This window comes from Podarcis bocagei (assembly GCF_964188305.1).
Source record: "Podarcis bocagei genome assembly, chromosome: W".
NCBI classification, from domain to species: Eukaryota; Metazoa; Chordata; class Lepidosauria; order Squamata; family Lacertidae; genus Podarcis; species Podarcis bocagei.
Window position 1 is genome coordinate 82882338 of NC_138131.1, and position 26856 is coordinate 82909193.

Below are 26856 nucleotides of genomic sequence, written 5' to 3' on the forward strand. Positions count from 1 at the left end.
ATTAGCAAACAACTATGGGAACTGTAAGTGACGATTGTTTAAATGTTTTCACACTTAATATTAAAACAGCACAATCTTTTGGAAACATTGGCTTTGAAATTTTGGGTCCGGGCCTAAAGCTTAAGCTTGAATAACGCCTAAACGCAATAGGCTATGCAAAGCTGCCTTTGCTTTTTGCTACTATAAAAGTTGTATTAATATTTGGTTTTTATGTAGTAGGAAAACTGATAAACCAAATGTTAAGTAGGTACAAATATTATGTCTAAGTAAATAATTCCCCCCCACACACACAAACAAAAAAGATAGTTCCCGTCCTCAAGTTTACAATCTCATTGCTAATCCTCTTTGGGTAGTCTGAAAGCTTTTTTTCTTTCTTTTTTAAGGTGGGGGAAACCCGAGATGAAAGTAGGAATGTGTTTAAGCTAAAGTTGAATTGTAATGTTTGTTTATAATGCTTCTGAATTTCATGGACTGGGAAAAGCCTCAATGACCTTGCTCCCAGCCCTCCCCTTGCTGCAAAAAATAAAATAAAAATATCTACAACCACAGGAGTTTTACCCCACATTGCCTTAGATGGCTAAGCTAACATGTTTAATTAGAGAAAAATCATTACTAGCATTTGTTAAGGATTGGAAGTTTCCTATGGACCTTTTGTGTGAAAGAGAAAATGAACTTGCAGTATCTGAATTTGAAGATTGAAAAAAAAATACTCTCTTTAACATTCTATTTTCTATAAACCAGTATCATACGTAGCTACTGAGACCCAGAAGTCCTTTTATTCTAGTCTCTCCCTTTAGTTTTCTTTCTTTCCCTTTGTCTTCTACTTTTGTTTTCTCTTTTTCTTGTATTTTCTTCCTTCTGACTTTCTTTCTGCTCTTTCTTAGCTTAAGTAGCTGTTTTAACTCAGTATATTATAAAATATATGTTTATAATGAATATTATTTCTGTCTGTCTTAGAATAAGTATCAATCAATAAATACAAACTTTTTTAAAAAAGGATTTTTACACCACAAACTCTTTCCCCAGTGTTCTGTCGCAAACTGTTCCCCCAAGGAAAACACCCTAGCAGTTTCTTGCTGCAGCCTCACCCTGCCAGCCCCACAAATCCCACTCCCAGCCAAGTTCTGTATGCCTCACCCCTTCCTTCTCCTCTGTAAGTACCCCGAAGCCTAATTTGCAACAACTGTGTCTTTCCTCAGTTGCTCCTAATCCTGCAGATATCCTCCACCTGCTGTCCAGGGACCCAATACAGCATCTATGCAAGAGGGAAATCCAGAGGCCTGACATCAGCACACCCTGTGGCATGACTGCACAGCCTATAGTGGCAAAGGACTGAGGACCCCCGAAATTTTAAAGAAGGGGTGGGCCCCTTCAAAATTCCCTGGGACAGTGAGACTTTAACACTCCCTATGGTGTGCTTGAGATATCTAGGGGATCAAGGTACTCCCAAAATTTTCAATAGGCGTGGGCCCCCTCAAAATTCCCTGGGATCACACAATGTCAGCACACCCCCATGGTGTGCTTGTGACATATACAGGATGGGGAGGCCAAGGACTCCAAATTTTCAAGGGGGTGCCCCCCTCAAAATGCCCTGGAGCGGTGTGATGTCAGCACATGCCATCTAAGGGGACATGGGCTGAGTGTTAGTTTCTGCTCTCTTCACTGTGCAGCGAAGTGCTTGTCACAAGACAATGTTCACATTCCACAGTCAGAGTACTGTTGGGTTTTCCCACGGGAATGGGAGACTGGATGTGACGTACACTGGTTTCCTGTTTTTCACTGCTCTCTCGGTGTTCTTCGTTCCGAGGAGAAGGACGGTTGCTTCTCTGCTCCCGCAGAGGCAAGATGCATGTTTGTAATTTCTCAACATTGAACTGAAAATAAAGCAACGTTAAGCATGTGGCACGTACTGCTCATCATTCCGCTGAGTACAGGACTCTGCAAATACAACATTTTTGGTTATGGGCCCAGAAAGACGCAATCAAACTGAAGAATGGAGACTCCAGAAGCCGAGTCGGAATGCCGGCAGAGGGACAGAGAAACGGATCGGAGTTATCTGCTCTGCGCGTCGAGTTTGATTGATGAGAGGTATGTGCTCATGCTCCGGGCAGCCTGCCAGCTTCTAGTTTATGGTTTTATGGCTGGACTTTGTACTTTTAAAGCCGTTTTGCCGCGATACAGGCAAAGGCTCTAAGGCAAAGGCTTGGAGGCTGGGAAAGCGAAAGTACTTTTTACAAGTGCTTTTGGAATGAGGTTTGAAAGCAGCAGTGACGCAGCTTGTTTAAAGCAGCAATGATGGCTAATGCAAAGCTGGTTGATGCTTTTGGGATTCCTAAGCTCAATAAGAAAAACTATACGAACTGGGTGCAGTATGCAGAGGCTGTTCTGCGGAAAGAAGGTCTGTTTAATGTTATTACAGACAACCCCCCAGCTCCAATTACAGATGAATGGGCTACTAAGGATTCAAAAGCAAGGGGAACGCTTACGTTGATAGTATCCCCAGAAGAGCTCTGTCTGTTGCGTGGAAAGACCACAGCCAGAGAAATTTGGGACACTTTAAGAGAGGCTCACTTGAGGACGGAAGCTGGTTCCTCAATGTACTACTATGCCAAGCTGCATGGTATGGCTCTTGCTGAAGGTGGAGATGTGCGTACACACCTGATGGAGATGCAAAATCTGAGACATGAGCTGCAACAGAGAGGACTCAACTTTCCAGAGGCTGTGTATTCCTTCATGATACTACATTCTTTGGGTCCAAGTTGGGAGTCCGTTGCCACTCAGATTGCTGTTCAGCCAACTGCTCAGCTCACAGTAGCATATGTTACTGCCGTGATCCAGAATGAAGCAGATCGCCGGGGTGCTAGCTGCATGGGTATGGGGGAGTCTTCACAGACGTCATCCCAGAGTGCAGTGGAACCACCAGAGGGCGCCAAAGCTTTGAAGGCAGTGAAATGCTACTCGTGTGGACGTCTAGGCCATATGAAGAGGGAATGCAGATATCCCAAGGCCAAGACAGAGCAGCGCAGCGGAAGTTCAGCGCGTGGAAAAGGCCAAAGCAAAGGCAAAGGTCCGGTCTCCAGGACAACGCAGCACAAGGCAATGGTCTCACGCTTCACTCCAAACGTTGCAAAGGTCCAGAAGACGTCTAGATCTTTCTTCGTTGTTGATTCAGCAGCTACCCACCACATGTGCAACGATAAGCGACTGTTCGTGTCTTTTACACAGCAGGAAGGTGCGATTCACCAGGCGGATGACCACACGATCCCCAGTCAAGGCTACGGAACTGTTGTACTTCACAGTTTGGACTTATCGATACAGGATGTACTTTATGTCCCAGATGCCACACACAATCTACTCAGCGTTATGCAGCTGAATGAACGGGACATTGACGTTTCATTCAAGAACAAGAAATGCACCATCACAAAGAAGGACGATTTTGTATTGCATGCTGAAAATGTTGATCGTTTGTTTGTTTTGTATTATGATGATGTGCAGAATGAGACTTGTTGCATTGCAGGTTCTAACAAAAGTTTGCATGCAGGATGTATTCATGATTTTCACCGAAAATTTGGTCATTTGCATTTTGAGGCAGTATCTAAAATGCCTGCCTTGGTTGAAGGTATGACTATTAAACCCTGCAGGTACCACATGAAGTGCAAGGCATGCGCAGCAAACAAGGTGAAAATGGCTGCGAAAGGTAAGGTGTCTAGTAGGCAAGCTACAGAACCATACCAGGTTGTTCATGCTGATTTAGTTGGTCCACTATCACCCTCTTTGGGTGGAAATAAGTTCTTCATGGTTCTCATTGATGCATTTTCCAGGTATATTTATGTGTACAATCTCAAGCAGAAATCAGAGGCTTTTCCAAGGTTCAAGGAATTCTGTGCTTGGTTGGAAAATGTGCATGGTAAGAAGATAAAGACTCTTTTCACTGATCGTGGGGGAGAATTCACTTCTCAGCAGTTTGAAGCTTTTCTGACTGAGAAAGGAATTCAACACGATTTGTCCAGTCCTCGCTCGCCATGGCAGAATGGACTTTGCGAAAGGGCAAATCAGACATTGCTTCAAGGGTTAAAAACCTTGCTGCATGATGCCAATCTTCCAGAGAGTTATTGGGCCGAATCTCTCTCGTGTTTTGTTTACAGTTACAATCGCAGGTTATCTTCAGCGATTGGTTGTACCCCATATGAGAAGATGTTTGGCAAGAAACCATACATCAAACACATGAAAATTTTTGGTTCTGACATGTGGGTTCACTCACCACAAAGCTCCAAGTTAGGCAAACGTGGATTGCATGGTATCTTTCTAGGTTATCAGAAAGGTTCTTACAGAATAATGATGACTGACTCTAAGACAATTAAGCTCACAAGAAGTGTTGAGTACAATGCCAAGTGGGGGGAGAATGTGGGAATTTTCCAATGTTATCCTGATGACAGTGATGAGACTGAGGATAAGCAACAGCAAAAGCAGCCGCAACAACCCACACCCACTGATGAAGGTTCTGATTCTGAGTCTGAAACTGAATCGGATACTTCAGAGGATTTCAAGAGTGCGAAAGCCTCTATGCGTCCCTCTGAAAGCTCTGATCAAGAATTGGAAGAACCATTGTTCACAATAGGCCACTTTTCTCCTAAGAAGGAAGAGGAAAGTGTTGAAGACTTAAGGCTGATTCGCAGGTCACAAAGAGCCACAAAAGGCAGACCTCCAAAGAGATTTGCTGATGAATTTGCTAAAACAGCAGTAGCAGCTGTTAAGAGCTCCAAGAAGGTATTTGAACCTTCAAGTTTCCAAGAAATCCAGGATTTGGATTCTAAGGAAGCTGAGCCATGGTTAAATGCCATGAAGGCTGAGCTTGATTCCTTAGAAAGGAACAAAACATGGGAGCTAGTTCCAGTAGTTCCAGGAATGAAACTGCTTGGAAGCAAATGGGTCTTCAAAGCGAAGACAGATCAGAATGGCAAGATAGTCAGACACAAAGCCAGATTGGTAGCCAGAGGTTTTGCACAGGTACCAGGTGAAGACTATCACGAGACCTACTCACCCACTGTGAGGTATGAGAGCATTAGGCTTATGCTCAAGCTAGCTGCAGAGGAGAATCTACACATTAGTCACCACGATGTAAATACAGCATTTTTGTACGGATCTCTAGGTGAATCACTTTATATGCTTCCACCTGATGGCGTACAGGTAAAACAGGGATTTGTTTGTGCTCTAAAGAAGTCCCTTTATGGTCTCAAACAAAGTGCACGGTGTTAGCACACAAAACTCACTGAAGCATTGTTTTCTCTAGGTTTTCAGCAAGGGAAAGCTGATCCATGTGTATTTGTCAAAGAGGAGGGGCAAAAGAAGCTGTATTGTTTGTTTTATGTTGATGATATTTTATTCTTTTGGAAAGATGTCACAATGTACAATAACGCCCTAGCTCAACTGAAAGAGCACTTTGACATGAAAGATCTTGGTGAGGTAAACAACTACCTATCTCTGGAAATAGAGAAAGATCAAAGTGGTAACATTCTAGTACACCAGTCACGGAAAATTGCTGATGTGTTAAGCAAACTGAACCTGATGGATGCTAACCCTGTAGACACACCGATGACAACAGGTTATCAGGTAGATGACACTGAAGAAGCATTTTCTGACACTACACTGTACAGAAGTGTGCTAGGCAAGCTAAACTTCATTGCCAGATGTTCAAGACCTGACATTGCTGTTAGCTGTAATTTGCTAAGCAGACAAGTTAACAATCCTACTGTTAAGGATTGGAAAGCTCTGAAACGCATAGCGCGGTATTTGAAAGGCACTATGCATTACAGACTGAGATTTAACAATCAGAAGTCTGGTGGTCTTGAGATTTTTGCAGATGCTAGTTTTGGAAGTGACACTGCAGACAGGAAAAGTACGTCTGGAGTTTGCTACATGTACAATCAGGGTCTATTTGATTGGTCATGCAAGAAGCAAACAACAATTAGCTTAAGTACTTGTGAAGCTGAACTGAATGCACTGTCTTATTCACTTAAGGATTGTGAATGGTTGTTACAATTGTGCAAAGACATGAGAATTCCTGTCAAATGTCCAATCCAGGTTTACCAGGACAACAAAGCATGTTTGGCTTTGCTGAATTCGGAAGGTTGTAAGCAAAGCACGAAGCACTTGCAATTGAAGGTGCAACATGCTAGGGAACATATTCAGAAGGGACTCGTAACGGTGTCCTATATGCCAGGTAATGAAATTCCTGCTGATGTATTGTCCAAGATTGTATCAAGGGATCAACACTGTACCTATGTACAGAAGTTGGGTTTGTACTGATATTGTACGAACACGCTGCCCAGTGATGTTCACGGAAAGGGGGAGGATGTTGGTTTCTGCTCTCTTCACTGTGCAGCAAAGTGCTTGTCACAAGACAATGTTTACATTCCACAGTCAGAGTACTGTTGGGTTTTCCCACGGGAAAGGGAAGCTGGATGTGACGTACACTGGTTTCCTGTTTTTCACAGTTTCTCTCGGTGTTCGTTATTCCGAGGAGAAAGACGGTTGCTTCTCTGCTCCAGCAGAGGCAAGATGCATGTTTGTAATTTCTCAACAATGAACTGAAAATAAAGCAACTTTAAGCATGTGGCACGTACTGTTCGTCATTCCGTTGTGCACAGGACTCTGCAATATCAACAGAGGCCATCTGTGACCCACCATTTTAAGACACTGATTTTCATGAGAGCATATACTGTATTTTCCCATGTATAAGACTATATTCCCCCCACCCAAAAAAAATTAAGTTTAAAATTGGGGGTCGTCTTATACACGGAAAAATATGGTAACTAGATACAGTAAGGTTGAAGGCACAATGTAAACTGGACTTTGAAAACATATTGTTGAATAATGCATTATCTATAACTAGACAACAATGTAATGATCATCAATAAGTTTAATGTGTTAATTAACTTTCCAATGCCATTTGTGTTTCTTGTGAATGGGTTCCTGCTTCACTTCAGATGTTAATACAAGAATCACAGCAATTATCACCAATCTGCTAATGTAAAAGGTTAAAATTGTACCTATTGAACATATATTTAAGCTCTAATTGTCACCAACTGTGATTATTATTATTATTATTATTATTATTATTATTATTATTATTATTATTATTTTGCATCTCACTACCATTCAAATCTCACCATACAATTGTTTCATGTCATGCAATCTGACAAAGTGAACAGAGCCCATGAAAGCTCATGCTTATAAATGAAATAGTCTTTAAGGGACCATAGAATTATTTTTGCTGCAAGCTACTCATCTGGAAGCTCTCTCCCAGTAACAATTACGGTATAACTATTCAGTCTTTCAGAGCTAGGGTGTCCTTGTTCTTTTTGGACAGCAATCAGCACTATTGGAGCACTGCATATTTTTTGTCTCAGTTGGGAGATTTGTGAAGAAATCATGAGCAGCATGCAACTAACTCATTCCATCAGCACAACGACTGACACTCAGTTTACGGAACTTCTCCCTAACCTCATGTTTGGAGGTTCCAACAATCTTCCAGAGCAGATTTGGGGGAGGGTGTAGAAGGGGAGGAGAGACAGAGATAAATTTTGTTGTGCAAACATAACTCTTTACACTGATGGAAAGCATTGGCTGGATTGTGTCCTGTCTGAAACGTTATGTGCCTTCTGGGGGGGGGGGGAGAGCTATTTCATCTTCTAACATGTTAAAAGATTTCTGTTGACATTTTGTGCAGGTCATTTTGGCTCATTATTTTTCATACAGTAAAACACCAGAACATCCCTGCTGGATCAGGTGATGGTCCATCTTGTCCAGCATCCTATTCTCATGGCCAACAGATGCCTATGAGATGTGTGAAAGAAGGACTGGAACATAACAGCATCCTCCCCTCCTGTGGTTTCCTAGAACTGGTATAAAGTATTGCACTTGGGCAAAAAAAATGAGAGGCACAAATACAAGATGGGGGACACCTGGCTTGAGAGCAGTACATGTGAAAAGGATCTAGGAGTCTTGGTTGACCACAAACTTGACATGAGCCAACAGTGTGACGCGGCAGCTAAAAAAGCCAATGCAATTCTGGGCTGCATCAATAGGAGTATAGCATCTAGATCAAGGGAAGTAATAGTGCCACTGTATTCTGCTCTGGTCAGACCACACCTGGAGTACTGTGTCCAGTTCTGGGCACCACAGTTCAAGAAGGACACTGACAAACTGGAACGTGTCCAGAGGAGGGCAACCAAAATGGTCAAAGGCCTGGAAACGATGCCTTATGAGGAACGTCTAAGGGAGCTGGGCATGTTTAGCCTGGAGAAGAGGAGGTTAAGGGGTGATATGATAGCCATGTTCAAATATATAAAAGGATGTCATATAGAGGAGGGAGAAAGGTTGTTTTCTGCTGCTCCAGAGAAGCGGACACGGAGCAATGGAGCCAAACTACAAGAAAGAAGATTCCACCTAAACATTAGGAAGAACTTCCTGACAGTAAGAGCTGTTTGACAGTGGAATTTGCTGCCAAGGAGTGTGGTGGAGTCTCCTTCTTTGGAGGTCTTTAAGCAGAGGCTTGACAACCATATGTCAGGAGTGCTCTGATGGTGTTTCCTGCTTGGCAGGGGGTTGGACTCGATGGCCCTGGTGGTCTATTCCAACTCTATGATTCTATGATTCTATTCAGAAGCGTATTGCCTCTAGTAGCCATTGATAGCATTTGTCCTGCATGAATTTTTCTAATCCTATTTTAAAAGTATCAAAGCTGGTGGCCATCCTGAGGGAGCAAATTCCACCATTTAGCTATATTCTATGTGGAGAAGTACATAGGTAAAGGTAAAGGGACCCCTGACCGTTAGGTCCAGTCGCAGACGACTCTGGGGTTGCGGCGTCCATCTCACTTTATTCGCCGAGGGAGCCGGCGTAGAGCTTCCGGTAAGAAAGCTTTAAAGATGCTTCCATTATCATTACAATGGAACTTAGATTATAGAGTCCTAGAAACAAACACTAAAACAGCAACCTAAGTGGTTTCTAAAGATACAAAACAATTACGTGCTATAAATGCAACAGCAGCTGCACTAAACTTGGAACAGTAAATTCCTCGTAAGTCGGGGTGAACAAGTGTTCTGTAACCTGATGTGGAAGCCCAGTAGCATAGGAGCAATTTGCACCTCTAGAAGAAGGGGATTTGGAGTCAGGTGCCACTACAAAGAAGACTATATTCCATGTCTCCCCACAACAAGCCAAACCTTGTTCCATCAACTTGGATCCAAAGTTGCTTAGGTCTTTATGTATCAGCATATGCCAGTGCTATATGTCCTACAGAACTAATGTTATATGACTGCACAGGTATACCTGGTAGCCATGCTCAGGACCAACTGATGTTTCTGGACCATCTTGAAATGTAACCCTATCTAGAGTTTATTGCAGTAGTCTGGACATGAGGTGAGAGTATGGATCACAGCAGCAATGCTGTCGCTGACCAGGAACAGGCATAGCTGATGAATCAGCCACAGCCGAGATAGACAACCCTTGCTACTGATGTCAGGACTCACGTTGTCAATGCTGGATCTAGGAGTACCCTAAGTGTCAAGGACAGCATCTAGAACAGACTATTGAACCACCTCCCAGGCATGAGAACCACCAACCAACAGTAGTTCAATGTTCTCAGGATTCAGCTTCAGTTCATTGGCTGTCATCCAGGCACCAGTTCAGCATGGCTTCATCTAGTTCACATGGTATGGAGAAATAGGGCTGGGTATCACCTGCATTAAACTAACCATAGTTGGTGCTAAACACAGCACAGGCAGCAAAAGCTTCTGAACTCCTCCTACAGGTACTCACCTCAAATGATGAGGGAAAGGGAGTTGGAGCATGTGAGCCCAGGGAGAGATGTGATTAGTGTTTATGCAACACTAATCCATGTTTCAGCATTATGCTTTAATGGAAGCATTATTTGTTTATCATTTGCCTTTCCATTTAGAAAACTTCTGTACTTCAGTTCGGAACAAGATGGTTTAGAACATTAAAAACTAAAACCTTAGGATTGTCCCACTTGCATTAACCTCCCGTCGAAGCTTTGTGATCAGTTTCACACTAGCTTTGCTTCAGTGACTTTGCATTCTCAGGTGGCCCCAGGCCATTCGCTGGGTCAACAATTTTAAGACATAAACAGCTTCAGTAAAAGCACCACTAATAATTGTAGACTAAAAACACAGAAAAACAGCAGAAGCATTAAGAGTGATAGAATAATACAGTGGTATCTCGGGTTACAGACGCTTCAAGTTACAGACTCCACTAATCCGGAAGTAGTACCTCGGGTTAAGAACTTTACTTCAGGATGAGAACAGAAATTGTGCTCCGGCAGTGCAGCGGCAGTAGGAAGCCCCATTATCTAAAGTGGTACCTCAGGTTAAGAACAGTTTCAGGTTAAGAATGGACCTCCAGAACGAATTAAGTTCTTAACCTGAGGTACTACAGTGGTACCTCGGGTTACATATGCTTCAGGTTACATACGCTTCAGGTTACAGACTCCGTTAACCCAGAAATAGTACCTCAGGTTGAGAACTTTGCTTCAGGATGAGACAGAAATCGTGCTCCGGTGGCGCAGCGGCAGCAGGAGGCCCCGTTAGCTAAAGTGGTGCTTCAGGTTAAGAACGGACCTCCGGAACGAATTAAGTACTTAACCCGAGGTACCACTGTACTGTAAAGTCTGGGTCTGGTACCTACAATATTTGGTGTCAGTGTAGCTCCCATTGTAGTGCAGAAGTAGCATCTGGAGCTGAGCATTGTCCCAAGATCTTAATCAGAGATGAATCTCAGTGGTGTACCTTCACATGAAGGGATTGCAGGAGTTTTAATCCTTTCAAGTATGCATTTCAATCAACCACTTTGCACTGAACTCGTTTTTGTTTTTTGCAAAATTATTAAATGGGTAGGGAGCCTCAGGCAGTCTTCCAGGTCTCTCTGTCTGTCCTTTGGGACTCTCCTCAGGCTACACTTCTCACTTGACCTGTTTCACTTTGTCCTTCATTATTTGTTGCCTGGCAGTGATGTGTCCTTGAGCTCAGATGATGACTCTTCTTGCTGAGATGAAGATTGAGAAAGGTGTGTGTGTGTGTGTGTGTGTGTGTGTGTGTGTGTGTGTGGAAGCTAACCTACTGTCCAAAGGAGAAACTTGCATTCATTGTTCCATCCACTTCTGGCCCTTCCCACCACTGGAATGTGGCCCTTGGAATGTGGACCTCGGGCTGTAAAAGGATCCCCACTGCTGCTGTAAAAGGTCATGGTAGTTCTCTATAACAAAAGAAGTGATCGTATGCATACTCCATCTAGGCATGCTGTATGTATTGAACTATTTTCACACTTGTCTGTGTTAGAAATATTCAGTTTGTTTTTTTACCTTTTTCACATAATGCTACATTTATTTTTTAAAAAAAGTTTTGGGGATGTGATATGGATAGAGTTTCTTATGTTTCAGAAAGTGCAGGAAAAGCAGAAAACTGGCATTTGACATGGCTCAGGTCTCTTGCTATACAGCCCCATCTGCTGTACAAAAATATAGTGGCACCTCAGAAATGCTGTCCAACCCAGGAACGGGCATAATTTTACCATTGAAACATGTTTTACATCCTTCTTTAAGCTCACGCTATTCCTTTCATTATTATTATTTTTCAGAAATACTGTATAGTGTTTTTGCAACTAAGCAATGAAAATTCTACAAATAAACCTACAATTTTTTTTTTGCCAGACCTCTAGTTTCAAGCTGGCTATATTTTTTTCCTGGTGGATATAATTGTCCGCCACATGGTTTCAAAAGCTGCGATTTATCTGTGTGTCATTGGAATAGTCAGCTTGGGTATTGGATGATGTAGAACCAACAGGAGGAAGCAGCTTTTGATACATGTGATTAATAAAAATGAAGTCTGGCTACTAATTTACTTATTCATTGATTCATTTGTTGCATTTGTTTCCTGGCCCATCTGAACAGGTCATACTGGCCTAATTCGGATTTCCTGCAGAAGCCTTGGCTCCCCCTACCCTACAGGATTATAAGGAAGAGCTGGGAAACTTTCATTTGAATTTTAAATTACTTACACCATGTCACAATATTCAAATCTGGACAAAACATGGTTAGTCTTAGCTTGCTTCAACAATTTTTTATTTATTTATTTTTTACTTTAGACCACAGTTAATGAACTTGGAATTTTTTTTTTAGCAAACCATAGTTAAGATTAACAAGAGTTTAGGGTCCAGATGACATGTTAGTATGTGAATAATCTAAAATCTATTTTCTTTTAGTCAGACAAAGGTTTGGGCAATTCTCCAGTGGAAAAGGATTTCATAGCTGAGAGGCAGACATTGCACACACCACTGTATGCTCTTGAAGTGTTGTCTTTGTGCGTCGTTGGTAAGCTGAATAATCAATAGTGAGCTTAAGATGCTGCCTATACTAGGGATTGTAATGGGAGACAGAGAGGAGGGCAGTTTAGCAATGGTGCAGTGCTCAAGCCATTTACAGCTTTGGGAATCGTTTTTAGCTGTGCTGTGTACTGTCTTGTTTATTGCTTGTGTCTTCGAAAGATTAAAAAATAAGCAGAAATCATAAAACTACTTCCTTGCTTTAGAATTTTAATATATACTTTCCCTCCCATAGCATCTAATCATATATTTAGAATAGTTGACGGAAGTATCCATGTGAATTTAGAATTGAATTCGAGCTTTTCCTGTTTCTTATTTGTGAATCAAAAGTAGCCTACATATTCTCTTGAAGCATCTTCTGAACACATTTTAGAGATAAGTAAAGCTGAGTTGTGGGGCGCGGGTGGCACTGTGGGTTAAACCACAGAGCCTAGAACTTGCCGATCAGAAGGTCGGCGGTTCGAATCCCCGCGACGGGGTGAGCTACCGTTGCTCGGTCCCTGCTCCTGCCAACCTAGCAGTTCGGAAGCACGTCAAACTGCAAGTAGATAAATAGGCAGGAAGGTAAACGGCATTTCTGTGCGCTGCTCTGGTTCGCCAGAAGCGGCTTAGTCATGCTGGCCACATGACCCGGAAGCTGTATGCCAGCTCCCTCGGCCAATAAAGCGAGATGAGCGCTGCAACCCCAGAGTCGGCCACGACTGGACCTAATGGTCAGGGGTCCCTTTACCTTTACCTTTAAGGCTGAGTTATAATGAGGTTGGGGTGGCTATCATAATTGGTAAATTGTTGTCAACTTACTGGGACTTCGCGATGTCATTTTAAAAATGTTTGTATTGATGAAATCCAAGGTATGCCTTCTCAGAAGCCATAGCTCTATTGCTAAAGAGGAATAATTCGGACGGGTGTAAGAATCACCTCTTTGCTTCTCTCCAACCCCCATTAGGTTGTTATGCCTGTCACTATTTTGAATTTCCTGGTAGTAATCATTCTCACTACTACTGAAGAGATGCAAAAATTCTCTATTATTCATTCCTGTCAACTATAACTTCGCTACTTGGTGAACAGTGATACCATCTGGAAGATCTGTCTGTGTCACTAGAACTGTATTTGGTGTGCTGAATTTAGGTGTTCAGTTCTTCGCTTGTAATAATGTGTCTTTAGAAGAAGAAGAAGAAGAAGAAGAAGAAGAAGAAGAAGAAGAAGAAGAAGAAGAAGAAGAAGAAGAAGAAGAGTTTGGATTTGATACCCCGCCTTTCACTCCCTTTAAGGAGTCTCAAAGCGGCTAACATTCTCCTTTCCCTTCCTCCCCCACAACAAACACTCTGTGAGGTGAGTGGGGCTGAGAGACTTCACAGAAGTGTGACTGGCCCAAGGTCACCCAGCAGCTGCATGTGGAGGAGCGGAGACACGAACCCGGTTTCCCAGATTACGTGACTACCGCTCTTAACCACTACACCACACTGGCTCTCAAAAAGACTAGCTAGGAATTGAGTCAATTCTTGGATTGTATTTCATCCTTCAGTTATTGTCAGTGACTACTGAAATGAATATAGGCTGCCTGAGGCTAAAAAAATATGTTTTGTATAGTGCTTTAGGAAAGTCTGGTGATACAATTTAGTATTACAGTGGTACCTCAGGTTACATACGCTTCAGGTTACAATACGCTTCAGGTTACAGACTTCGCTAACCCAGAAATAGTGCTTCAGGTTAAGAACTTTGCTTCAGAATGAGAACAGAAATCGTGCTCCAGCAGCGTGGTGGCAGTGGGAGGCCCCATTAGCTAAAGTGGTGCTTCAGGTTAAGAACAGTTTCAGGTTAAGAACGGACCTCCGGAACGAATTAAGTACTTAACCCAAGGTACCACTGTACTGAATTGCGGTTCTTGACCCTTCTCTATCCACTCATGCCATTCAAAAAGTTTTTTCCTGACTTTGTCATCTCATATTAGAACCAGTAATTTTTGATAAATTATATTTTAAAGCCCTGTGTACTTTTAAAGGTTCTCTCCTGCACAAGTTCTGTTATGCCGCTGTCAGGATTTCTCTGCATGCTGGTATTGTATATTTACATGGTATAATGAGGGAGGGGCAGATGACAACTAGTTTTGCCTAGTTCATAATGTAATCCTATGTACCTTTAATGAGAAGCAAAATAATTTTTAAAAATATAGTAGGTTCGGTCCAGTGTGTATGTTGGGGCACTCTGTGAACACATTACAGAGAAAGAGAAGCAGCCAGAGTATTCTTATTTTAGTTAGTTGTTCAGGGCTTTGTAGATTGGTACACGAACCTTGTGCAGGAATTTATAGGCAGCTGGTGTATATGTTTTGGCCAAGGTGTGACATCCCACTGTCTCGCACTGCCTCCCACCGTCACCAGTCTATCTGCTGCATCAGTTGGTGTTCCGGGACAATGCCCAAGGCAGTTCTGCATAGCACGTCTCCCAAATTACTGTCGAGCCCTTCCTATAGGTCAGCCTTGCATTATTTGATTGAGCAGGAAGAAGAGGGACAGATGAGGATATGGGAGGAATGTGGAGAGCTCCCATGATGTGCCTGTGAGTATGGAAGAAGGAAAGGAAGGGAAAAGGGATTTGGTTACATTCAGTGGGATCTCCCGCCTCCCCCCCGGAGACTGAATTGAGCCTGCTGCGTGTGGGTTTTTAGGAGGCAAACCAGACCTGCAGTCAGTAGTATAATATCTAGTTATAATATCTAGTCGTATGATTACGAGTTATACTTAAATTATTTTATGTATTAGTGGAGCTGGTGTTGTAGCAGCTTCAAGCGTACCAGTTCCGACTGCATGTTTTCAGTGCTCACTTGTGGAAGAACAATAACAATCCAGCAACTCATCATATAAGAAACTAAGTTGTCAGCAAGAAAAGTAGACCGGAACAGCAGCAGATTGTTACAAAATGATCATCACACAACCTAGGAATTTGTTCCATTTTCTGCATATGTTGTTTAGTTTTATACTCACTAGAATTTGTGTCAGATTTCTTCTTGAACAGCTTGTAATCTCTGCCAGCTTTTGGATGTGCAAACAAGCAGCAACAGAGGAAATGTGGGTGACTCGCATTTCCTCTTTTTGTACTTCCATGTAATATGCAACGTGAGAACTTGTGCACCTTTCCCCTGGTGAGATACTGAAGGCCAAATGTTGAGGAAGAGGCAGAAACCCCCAGTTTGCATATCCCAGAAGAAAAGAGGAAGGGCGAGTGGGGCATGTGTCCTCTCTTGCAGTTTCTGTGTAATGCCTGGAGCTCCCTTTTTTTTTTTTTTTTTTTTTTGGAGTAGCAAGTTTTTATTCTTGGTGTTTTTCAAATCCCTTAATTTTCCAAACTTGGAAGATTTGTGGTATAGAATAAGACTTTGGGCACTAGGGTGGTAGTTTCACAAATACTTATAAGACTTTGGACACAACAGATAAATCATATTCCCTTACAAAAGTCATTCTTTCAAAAAAATAAAATTCAAACCTCCTTCGTGATAGTATGAACATGACATGAGTATGTTAGTATGGGTTTTATATTTTTCTCTGTGTTTGCTTAACAGGTCCATGATGGAATACTCCTGTTCAGTCTTGCTAATTTCCATTAGTTTTCTGCACGGCGAAGCGTTGCGTGGCAATGGGACTGCATCACTTAATGATACAACAACAAGTAAGAAACACTGAATTTTGGGGGTTAGTCTGCGTCAGTACCTTGTTCATATAAATCTTCATTCCTTTGGTTTCAGATGGTGTTTCATGCTTCCTTCTTTAACATTTATAGCACCATGTCACATATCTTATGAAATCAATGTGGGATCAGGCTTGCTTTCTTCTCAACTCATACACGCTGAACATTATCTGTAATATGTATGAGTAATTGACAATTTCCCATTGACAAATATTTTGTTATGATGCTCTACTTTGGAAGCTTCTCTGAGGCTTTTCTACAAAGCGTGTTCTCACTAAAAGAGAGCACGTGTTGCGGATGGGGCCGAACAAAACTCCACTTGGTTGCCAGGCAGTATTAGATTCAAGGGGCCTGGAGCAGATTGGAGGATGGTGTTACTGGGGTAAATTTGATGTTGCCAATTTAGGGGTGGGATCAGTGGTTATTTAAGCAAGGTCCACAGCTTTCTCTTTCTCTTTCGCTGTGGACATCGGATCACATGGAGCACTTGGACTGTCTGGAGGACAGTGATGCAAACTTCTCATTGTCTGGTTACATTTCTTTAATTCCCCCTTCTTTTAATCCTCTTTAGTCCCTTAAATAATTTAATTCCCCTTTTTCCTGTTCAATTTCCCACCCCACCCCTTACCCTGCCCTGTGGGAAGATTCTCCCTGTATCTGTGGCTTGCCTTTCTTTCGCAAAAAGGTTTCCCCCATTTCTCTTGTTGAAATTGTGGGGCTAGTCAGGGCTGTTCTCAGCTTAGCTGGAATCACTTTCGTTCATAGCACCCCGAAGGTTGGCTTTATTTGAGTGTGTGCAGCGCTGTTGGCCAAATTTTAATCTAGCCTTGGGCGGGAGCACTATTTTGAGTTCCTTTAATATTGCTATGAGACTAAGATTCTCAAGAGCAGAGGCATGGAGGCCTATTCGGCCTGGGCATAACTTCCGAGCCTAAGTATGCTACAGGTAGCAGTTAATTGTTAAGTCTCTGACCTCTCTATAAGAATGTACCTGCTTCCAGGCTCAGTTGCTGCTAATGTATATCTGAGGCAGTCAGAGGGCGGCAGAGGCTCTCAGTGCCTCCAATGACTATGAGCACTCTGTATATGCTCTTGAACTATGCTGTTTCTGAACAAGTTTATTTTCTTTAAGTTTGTTTTGCCCTGATAGTGGCGACTGCCATTTTAGAGGCGAGCCATTGTGATTTAGTGGCTAAAGTGTAGGACTAGGACCTGGGAGACAGGGTTCATATCCCCCTCTTAGCCATTGTTATAACAAAACAAAACAAACTGCTCCTTTTGGGCTATTCTGTTGCTGGGTAGTTCGGCCCATTTGTGATAAAAGAACTTTGGGTTTCTTGAAGGGGTGCTTCCCTCTAAAAGGGCAAGCAGGGGTACCTGGACAAGCTGTGGGCTGCCTCAACTCTGCTATTTCACTGGAAACATTTATGCCTGGCCTGGCAGGTGATCCTAGGGCTTTGCCCTAGAATTCGATGGCCTGGAAGCGTTTCCGGCCTGAATAGTGTCCCCATGTGGTCCATGAAGCATTGGTTTCACCAGTTCCTTACATTGTTTAGTTTTTGCGGACTATGACTGGGCTTTTGCAAATGCCTCAAGAGCTTGCCTCTCCTGCAGGGGATGACTTGTGGACGCCCCAGGTGTCTTCTTCCAGAAGGAAGCATCTTCGAAGGCTGCAATCCAGGAGGAGGGCAAAGAGGAGCAGGGATCATGATTCAGACATCACCTTGGACCTCTACAGGGGTCAGGGTGAGGCTGTCCCGGGTCTTTAGGGATCATCCTGGATAGCTCAGCTGGTCAGCGCATAGTGCCGGTAATGCCTAGGTTGCAGGATTGGTCCCTATATGGGACAGCTGCATGCTCCCCCATTGCTCTACCTGGACACTTAGGTCCAGTGTCGAGGGCCTTTTGGTGGTTCCCTCACTGCGAGGGATGTAACAGGCGCCACGTTTGCAATATGCAAGCGGGAGAAAGCACCTTTGTGTGCCCGCACTGCAGTTTGCTCTGTGCGTTGCAGGGCACAGCGCTGCACGGGCTGCATTTGCATTGCATTGCGTGAGAGATTTGCATTTGCATTGCACAGAGGTTGTGCGCATTGCACAGAGGGTGTGAGTGCATTGCACAGAGGGTGTGTGTGCATTGCACAGAGTGTGTGTGCATTGCACGGAGGGTGTAGTGGCATTTGCACAGAGTGTGTGTGGTTTGGTTTTTGTTTTTGTTTTTTGTTTTGCATTGCACAGAGAGTGCATTGCACGGAGTGTGTAGTTGCATTGAACAGAGGGTGTGTGCAGTGCACGGAGTGTGTAGTTGCATTGCATGGAGGGTAGTTGCATTGCACGGAGTGCGTTTTTGCATTGTACGGAGTGTGTAGTTGCATTGAACGGAGTGTGTAGTTGCATTGCATGAAGTGTGTAGTTGCATTGCATGGAGTGTGTAGTTGCATTGCACAGAGTGGGTAGTTGCATTGCATGGAGGGTAGTTGCATTGCATGGAGTGCGTTTTTGCATTGCACAGAGTGCGTTTTTGCACTGAGTGTGTAGTTGCATTGAACGGAGTGTGTAGCTGCATCGCACGGAGTATAGTTGCATTGCATGGATTATGTGAGCACTGCACGGAGTGTGTTTTTGCATTGCACAGTGTGTGTCTGAAAAGGAAGCTGGCTCGGCGGCAGTTTTGTCGGGACTTTTTTTAGCGGTTCTGGCCAGCGTCGGCCCTGTAAATTTACGTATTATGATGGCAGCACAAGATGCCCCCTGCCCAAGCGGGGCTGGAAGCTGGCAAGCAATACCTCAATACTTGCCCATATTCCCATTTTATTTAGGGATCCAGTTGGATATCGTTGCTAAAACATACCACTTGCCTATGGAGAAGCTGTCTGCCTTGAAGGAAGTTATTTTGTAATACTTCCTCTGTAGCAAGTGATGCTTCATCAGATCCGATCTTGCTGGGTCACTTAATTAATCTTGCATGCAGAGTGGTTGCCCCAGGCCGCCCCTTCCCTTCCCACTAGGCCAGGCTGCCTGCGGCCTGAGGTCCCCTTACCTTTCTCATGCAATGGGATCTCATGCAACGGTTGCAATTCCTATATGTATGCAATAGTAGTTGGCCATGGCAGGATACTTGCACAGGGATTTTTCAGGTTCATGCTGATGCTGCTGGATCTTTGCCCTTTGGTTTTTTATTTCAGGGGCTGCTGGTGTGCAAAGCCATGGCCTCAAGCCCGGTATGGTGAGGCAATCATGTGACCTAACTTTTGAGTTTTCCCCATTGTAGTAGCAGTTCACATGTGGCCCGAGGAGTTCAGTGACCATCGGATCTGCTTTTGGTCTGATAACCAGGTAGTGGTGAGCGTCTTGGCTAAACAGTTCTCACGCTCCAGCAGAGTCTCCGCCCCTCCGCTCATGCTTTTGAGCTGCACCGCTTAAGGTTTAATATTGTGCTTTCTGCTCTCCTGATTACGGGATCCTCTAATGATGTCTCTGACACTCTATCCCATTTTCAGATGGAGCGCTTCAGATCCTGGGCTCCAGACTCAGCTATTGCCAGACTTTTCCAGACCACCTGTGGCATGTTGACAACAATTAGTAATTACAGAGAGCAGCAGCTTCCATTTCCCCTTCTGCTTTTAGCTCTTATGGGAAGGCCTGGATGGATTTCTTAGCCTTAAGCTGGCAGTCCTCGGCCATTCAGATGAACTGGCCCCCATCCTCTGAGCAGATCCTGCAGTATTTGGTCCACCTGCCGCAGATTGGGCGTCCTGTTATAACTATAAGAATTCAGTCCGCTGCAATGTCTGTTATACTGAAGCTTTATTTTTCAGAGACCCTTGCATAAAGTTTGTAATGTGCAGGGCCTTGGAAGGTTGGAATAGGCTCCAACCTCATAGGACAGTGGGCAGGAAGTCGGTCAATTTTACCTATGCAGGATCTGCAACAAGTTAAAACTTTTCTGCTGGTAAAAGATCAAGGCGAGACTCCTTTCAGTATTCCATTGCATTTTGGGCACTGAGGGTTGGGGAAATGGTTGTTGGAGCCAGCACAGGGCTGAGAGTCTGGAGGCTTATTGCTTCAGGACTTTTCCTTATCTGCTTTGGAGCTTGTCATTAGAGTTGGGAACTCTAAAACAGACTTAGTGGGCAGGAGTGCCACAATCAGGCTTCCCATTACACATGAGGAGGGCCCTTGCACGGTTATGGATACCAGAAAAAATTGGCTTTTCATTCCCCTGGGGGCTGGCCCACTCCTAGTGCATGAACATGGGTTCCCGTTAGCCAGGCATTAATGTGCTTACGCCGTGCACCAGTTATTACGGCCTGCGGCTTGCCTACCACTGAACACGCCTCATTCCTTCCGAATAGGGCTGCTGCAACGGCTGCACACTGGGGGCCTGTCTGTAGACAGGATTGTGAATACGGGTCATTGGAAGTCTGACGCTGACAAGGGTTATATCAGGAAGTGTCACAATGATGTCTGTGCTGATGCTTGTCTGTTATTTCCTTTTCTCATAGGAGCAGCGGTGCACATTTGGGCCACAGCATTGTACACTGGGCTGGCAAGCGCGCTGACAAGTCTGGACTGGGGCGCCATCTCAGTCTTCCTGCCCATGTGGACATATACTGGATGTCCAGATGGGGAATGCTTTGGGAGGAGGTCCTTCCTTTGGTGCGGTCGAGTGTGACCTGTGCAGGTCCTCCCGCAGGGCTGGTGGTACAGCTGGGCAAGAATGATTTGCTGTCTTCCTCCAGCATAAGTTTGCATTCCTGCATGCAAGAGGGCTTGGATTGAGTTGATGGCAGCTCTCCCTGGACTCAAAATAATTTAAGGCATTTGGTTCAAGGTGGTCTGGAGGGGGGGTTGGAGCACCTGTCCCCTCCAATGCGCAAAGATATTCCATTACAGGAAACCAAGGATTTGCCATGCTTTGTCAACCCCTTTCGAGGGGTAGGGCCACGCAAGAGTCCCTGGGAGCATTTGGGGTGAGCTTGAGTCTGATCCTGGTTCATTGCTCCCCCACGCTGTTTACTTGTACTGACGATATGGTGGGGCCCAGTCGTCAGTGCTGCCCTGCTGAGGTCAGGTGCAGCTAGTCGGGAACCAATGCCTAGACAAACTACCACCGAGCAGGCCAGAAAGCATGTTAATATGGCGGTGGAAAATAAAATAAATAAAGTAAATCAAATCAAATAAATAACATATAAAATAAAATAAAAAATAAAATAAAATAGGTCCTTGCTTTAGGTGGTTCTGTGATATTGCACCCTGCTATTTTCTTCAAGACTGTTCCCCTCTTTGGGGCAGATGGGGGGTGCATCTTTCCCCTATGGGGAACGACACCTGGCGGGATGCGATTGCCTTGGGATTCATTGCTCCCCCACAATGTTGCTGGTACTGACGATATGGTGGGGCCCAGTCGTCAGTGCTGCCCTGCTGAGGTCAGGTGCAGCTAGTCAGGAACCAGTGCCTAGACAAACTACCACCAAAGAGGCCGGGAAGCATGTTAATAAGGAAGTGTAAAATAAAATAAAATAATAATAAAATAAAATAAAAATAATAAAGTAAAGTAGGCTTTGCTTCAGGTGGTTCCATGATTTTGCACCCTGTGATTACCTTCAAGGCTGCTGCCAGCTTTAGGGTGAATATTTCCCCTATAGGGAACGACACCTGGTTGGCTATGGTTGCTTTGGGATTGAAGGAAGGGTTGCATTTGTGAGTGGTTTGGCGGTGAGCTAAGGCTCTGTGGCGGTTAGGCATTGGTTAAATTGGTTGGTGGAGGGGTATGGATTGGCTGTGCCTGCCCCTCCAATGCTGCTGCTGATGGGTATTCCGTTAAAGGAATTCTGGGGCTTACCATCCCTTCGTCCAAACCCTTGGAGCAGGGTGCGGGCCGTGTAAGTTCCCAAGGAACAAGCAGGGAATAGCTGAGGATCTGTGTCGCAGTCCCAGCTGTCCCTGGTCTTGTTCCTCCACACGCTGACTCACGGGAGTCAGCGCTGTCCCCAAGGCGGGGGGGACAGATAGTCATAACCAATGCCTAAGCAACCACTCTCAATTTGTATGAAAATAAAGTTGTGGCCAAAAGTATGCCAAAAACCTTAAACAAAAATTATGTGTGATGTGTGAGTTATTGGGGTAGGGGTTTTGGGGGACCTCAGCACGCAATTCTAGATAAGAAGCTACAAACCTCCAGTACTTGTCATTAAGGGCTGCCAGTAGTTCTTTGGTAACTCTAAAGAACAGGGATTGAGCTTCTTTTACTGCTGCCACAAAAGCCTTGATGGTTTCCAATTAACTTCATTAATACATAAAGCAGTAGCTTGAAACTGACTGCTCTTCCTCTTACTGAGTTCCCTTGCATTTAAATAATCTTACTCCAAATGCAAGTTTATTTCTTGGTTCAGGAACCTCTGCTTATCTAAATCAGCAGTCATGCATATTTTCATGTCTGCAACATGGGACCTCTTTTTGTTGTCTGTATCCATTTCTCTCTCTATTTTTTTTTTGCTTATTGCTTTTTCCCAGTGGTCTGGCTTGTATAAAGAAGCTACCCTCTAGACCTGTGGTTCCCAATGTGGGGCACACGCCCCAGAGGGTGCAATTCGATTTTTAAGGGGGACAATTCGAGAATGAGTTATTAACAGTGAATGGCCTTTCAGGCTTCCTCCACATGAATAGGAGCTGACTTTTTGAATAATAAGAATTATATGTCACGGGGCGTGGGGCATCAGGATTTTAGAGATGCTTAGTGGGAACCAGACAGTCTTGCAAGATGTGAATTGTGATCACTCCTCAAGTTTCAGTTTTAAGAATTCCCAAATTGTGTATTTACGGGCCTCAGCCAAGAAGAAAAACGGGACTCTGTGAGCATGACAAAGAAAACACTTCCTGCAGAGCTCAGTCTCATCTCGCGTCTCATGATAGGCCAGCAGATAAACAAAGGTGCATGTAGTGTGCCTTATGTGGGTCAGGGTGAAAAGTAACACAAAAAATAACTTGCAAAGTCAGCAAGCGTCACAACTCAGATGGCAGGTAAAACGGTATGCACTGAACCAAAAGTGAACTGTTCCAGAAACTCTGCAAATGCCATCTTGGTAGTCAAAATAACCCCACAATTAATTGATAGTTGTTGTAACAATAAGGTCGTGTATGTTTATATTAATTTGCTTTGATATAGGCTAATTGGCTTGCTTTGATGTTATCCTTACCTGTGGGCTTGGGATCTATTGGTAAGATTTGGGTATTTGCCATCAACTGGTCATGTGAGGTGATGCAATGGCCTGGCCAAAGTGACATAATGCTGCTTTGTATATAAAGAATGTGTGAATGGTTGCTTGGACGCAGACAAGCCATCTCCATGCTGCAGTGTCTGTCAGTCCTGCGTCTGTAAAGTCTGGGAGATCAGCAGGCTGATTGCTTAAGTCTACACCTTTCCTTCTTTTTTAAAAAATAATTTTTATTGATTTTTGCACAAATTTTCCAACATAACAACTCCAACACCATATAACAAATCTTTGGCTATCACGGCCTAAGACTTCCTTCGACCCCTTCTAATGGTTTTCTAAATTTCTTTTTATTTTTGCATTTTATTACTATGCTTATTGCTATAAGTCCAATCTTGCATCAGTTAATTTTAGTCCCTTTCCCATTAATTTATATAGTCCTCCTTACAAAACTTCTTGTAACCCTACAAGTGATGTTAGGTAATTACAATTGTCTTTCAGATACAACATAATTTTCTTACAATCCTTTAGGAAAGTCTGGTCCTGCTGGTTTTGAATTTTTCCTGTTAGTCTCGCCAGCTCAGCATAGTCCATTAATTTCATTTGCCACTCTTCTTTTGTTGACATTTGCTCTTGTTTCCATCGTTGGGCTAATAATATTCTTGCTGCAGTGGTCACATATAAAAACAATTTTTTATCATTCTTATGAATTTCTGTACCTACCATACCAAGTGAAAGAGCTTCTGGTGTTTTTTAGAAATGTATATTTCAACATTTTAAAAATTTCATTATAAATCATTTCCCAGAAGTCTTTTACTTTTTTACATTCCCACCACATATGGTAAAACGTGCCTTCTTTTTCTTTACATTTCCAATATTTGTTGTTTGTTTTGTACAACTTGGCTAGTTTTACTGGTGTTATATACCATCATTTTCATTATATTTTCTACACCTTTCTTTAATAAAGCACTAGAACTGATCACTCTAGTTTTTTGAAATCCTTCTGTTGTATCCCTGCACCCAACCGTTCCCACAAGTTCTCCTTTGGGCCGGCAGTTCAGAACAACATACCCCTAGTTTTGTTTTTAAACTTTGTTATCTGTTGCCAAAGTTGCCATCAGACCTTAATGTATAATGTTCAGTTTCCCAGAAGAATGCATCCATTTCCCTTTCTGATCAGTTTGGCTTGTTTATAGCTATGGAAGTGGATTGTAGTTTCAGGATGAGAAAGAATTATAACAAACAAACTGGAAAATCGCTGTCGTTTACTGATGAAGATGCTAAAGCATGATAATGCCACTGGTTGGGTGATTTGTTGAGTTTACCTTTGCTTGCATGGTCTATCCTCTTTCACCAAAGTGTAGAAGCTGCTTCCACATGGGGCATTCTCTTGATAGAGAAGAATAAATGTGATGATGTGGGCTAGGCCAGTAGCATAGACCTGAACCACCCAGTTGATACAGGTTACAGATGAGTTACCCTAGGTAAAATCTAAACAAGGTTGGCCACAGAGGCCCTGTGAAATAAAATTAATTAATGGCTAAAATTAACCTGAAGATTGCCACTTGTCCAGTTTTAATTTTAATTTGTTTGAATTAATTCTGGGATGTATCTTAATTTATTGATTGCTTGTTTTTATGCATTGTCTTACTTGTATGATGTTAGCCGCTCTGAACCCAGCTTTGACCAGGGAGGGTGGGATATAAATAAAAAATTATTATTATTATTAAAATTAAGCAGAGTTTGGACACTGATAGATTTTGCTAGATTGCATCCTTTCCTGGTTACCCCATACAGTGGTATCTCTGGATGTGAACGGGATCCATTCTGGAGCACCATTCGCATCCTGAAGCGAACGTAAGATGCAACAGCACGTTTGCACGTCTGCGCGGGTTGCGTTTTGCCGCTTCTGTGCATGCGCGTGACGTCATTTAGAGCGTCTGCACATGTGCGAGTGGCACTCCGTTACTTCCAGGTCACCGCGGAGCGCAACCCGAAAATATTTAAGCTGAAGCGTATTCATCCCGAGGTATGACTGTACACTTAAATAGCTCAGTCAGTAGAGGGTTGTGGGTTCAAGTTCTACATTGGGCAAAATATTCCTTCATTGCAGGGGGTTGGACTAAGTGGCCTTCGTGGTCCCTTCCAACTACAGTTCTATGATGATTCTAACTTTAATATTCTCTGAATAAGAAAAAAATAGAAGGTAGCAAAAGTATTTCAAATTTATTCGTGCAAACAAGTTTGTAGCTACTATCCTTACAAAGTGTTGAAAAAAATATCCCCTAGGAAGATTGGGGGGGAGGGGAGGAACATCCAGAAAGCACTGAAAGAACAGCTATGGGAAGGGGAACCTGTGGCCCCCCAGATATTGCTGAATAGCAGCTCCCACTATCCCTGTCCACAGACCATGCTGACTAGGACTGATGGAAGTAAGTCAGCAACACCACAGAATCCTCTCCTCTGGAAGAAGTGGCCTGCTAATAGAAAGTTGATGTGGAGTTCTCACCTCGTGATATATTGCTTTTCAACATACCAGCGCTGAGTGTGGCTGTGGGGCAAGGGAAGCAAATTGTGCTTGACCGGTGAGGGTCCCCCCCCCCCGAAAAAGCAAGGAGCAACTTGGCCTGCTTAGCCCCCAGTCATATTACATATTCTCTCTCTCCCCCCCTCCCGTTCCGTGTGTGTGTGTGTGTGTGTGTGTGTGTTCTCAGGCAGTTATCTTAGCAGGTAAAGCCTCTTGGGCTTGCTAATAGGAAGGTTGGCAGTTTGAATCCCTGCGACGGGGTGAGCTCCTGTTGCTCTGTCTCAGCTTCTGCCAGCCTAGCAGTTTGAAAGCATACCAGTGTGAGTAGATAAATAGGTACCGGTGCAGTGGGAAGGTAAATGGTGTTTCCGTGTGTTCTGGCTCTCATAACAAACCTCTGTGCGCCAATAGTGGTTCAGTCATGCTGGCCACATGACCCTAGAAAGCTGTCTGTGGACCAACCCTGGCTCCCTTGGCCTGAAAAGCAAGATGAGCACTGCAACCCAAAGTCACCTTTGACTGGACTTAACCATCCAGGGGTCCTTTACCTTTACCTACCTCTCTTCTCAGCAGCAATAATGTGGCACATTTCCTTCTCCTGTTTCTTCTCTCCTTAAGTTCCTTTACCTCCATGTCCCCTTTGGGATCCTTGCATGCTGAGTATTGTTGAATGCAATTCTTAATGAGTTACTTGAAGCATTTTTTTGCTCAGCAAGAATGCCGACTGTTCTAGGGACTTTGGACAAAAGCCACATAAATGCCCAGGGGAAGCAGGTATGTCACCTGTTCTACAGTAGCTTAAATAAACAGTGTAGCAGTTGTTCTAATAGAGAATGCTCATACACCATACATTTAAAGAACATAACTTCCCTCACAGAATCCAGGGAATTGTAGTTTGCTAAAGGTGCTGGGAACTGTAGCTCTGTGAATGGTGAACTACAGTTTCCCAAGATTCCTTGGGGGGAGTCACGTTGTCTAAATGTGCTTCAAATGCTTGTTGTGTATGCAGCCAAGGTGAGGCACGTGTAAGTTG

The 26856-nt window shown here is 43.6% G+C and overlaps 1 protein-coding gene and 1 long non-coding RNA gene across 5 annotated transcripts in view; one reads left to right on the forward strand and one right to left on the reverse strand.

The window, feature by feature from the left end:
- Nucleotides 1-26856, reverse strand: part of LOC308578325 — a 792667-nt gene that overhangs the window by 84971 nt on the left and 680840 nt on the right. The gene's annotated exons all lie outside the window — the stretch shown is intronic.
- LOC308578311 (receptor-type tyrosine-protein phosphatase epsilon-like) overlaps nucleotides 15875-26856 on the forward strand; it is a 65595-nt gene continuing 54613 nt past the window's right edge. Inside the window, exon 1 of one of the 4 annotated variants that reach the window (XM_081178579.1) lies at nucleotides 15875-16065. In XM_081178579.1, coding sequence (XP_081034705.1) covers nucleotides 15909-16065 — 157 coding nt within the window. In that variant the 5' untranslated portion in view covers nucleotides 15875-15908. The remainder of the gene's footprint in view (nucleotides 16066-26856) is intronic. The other 3 variants (XM_081178577.1, XM_081178578.1, XM_081178580.1) reach the window with 3 other exon arrangements.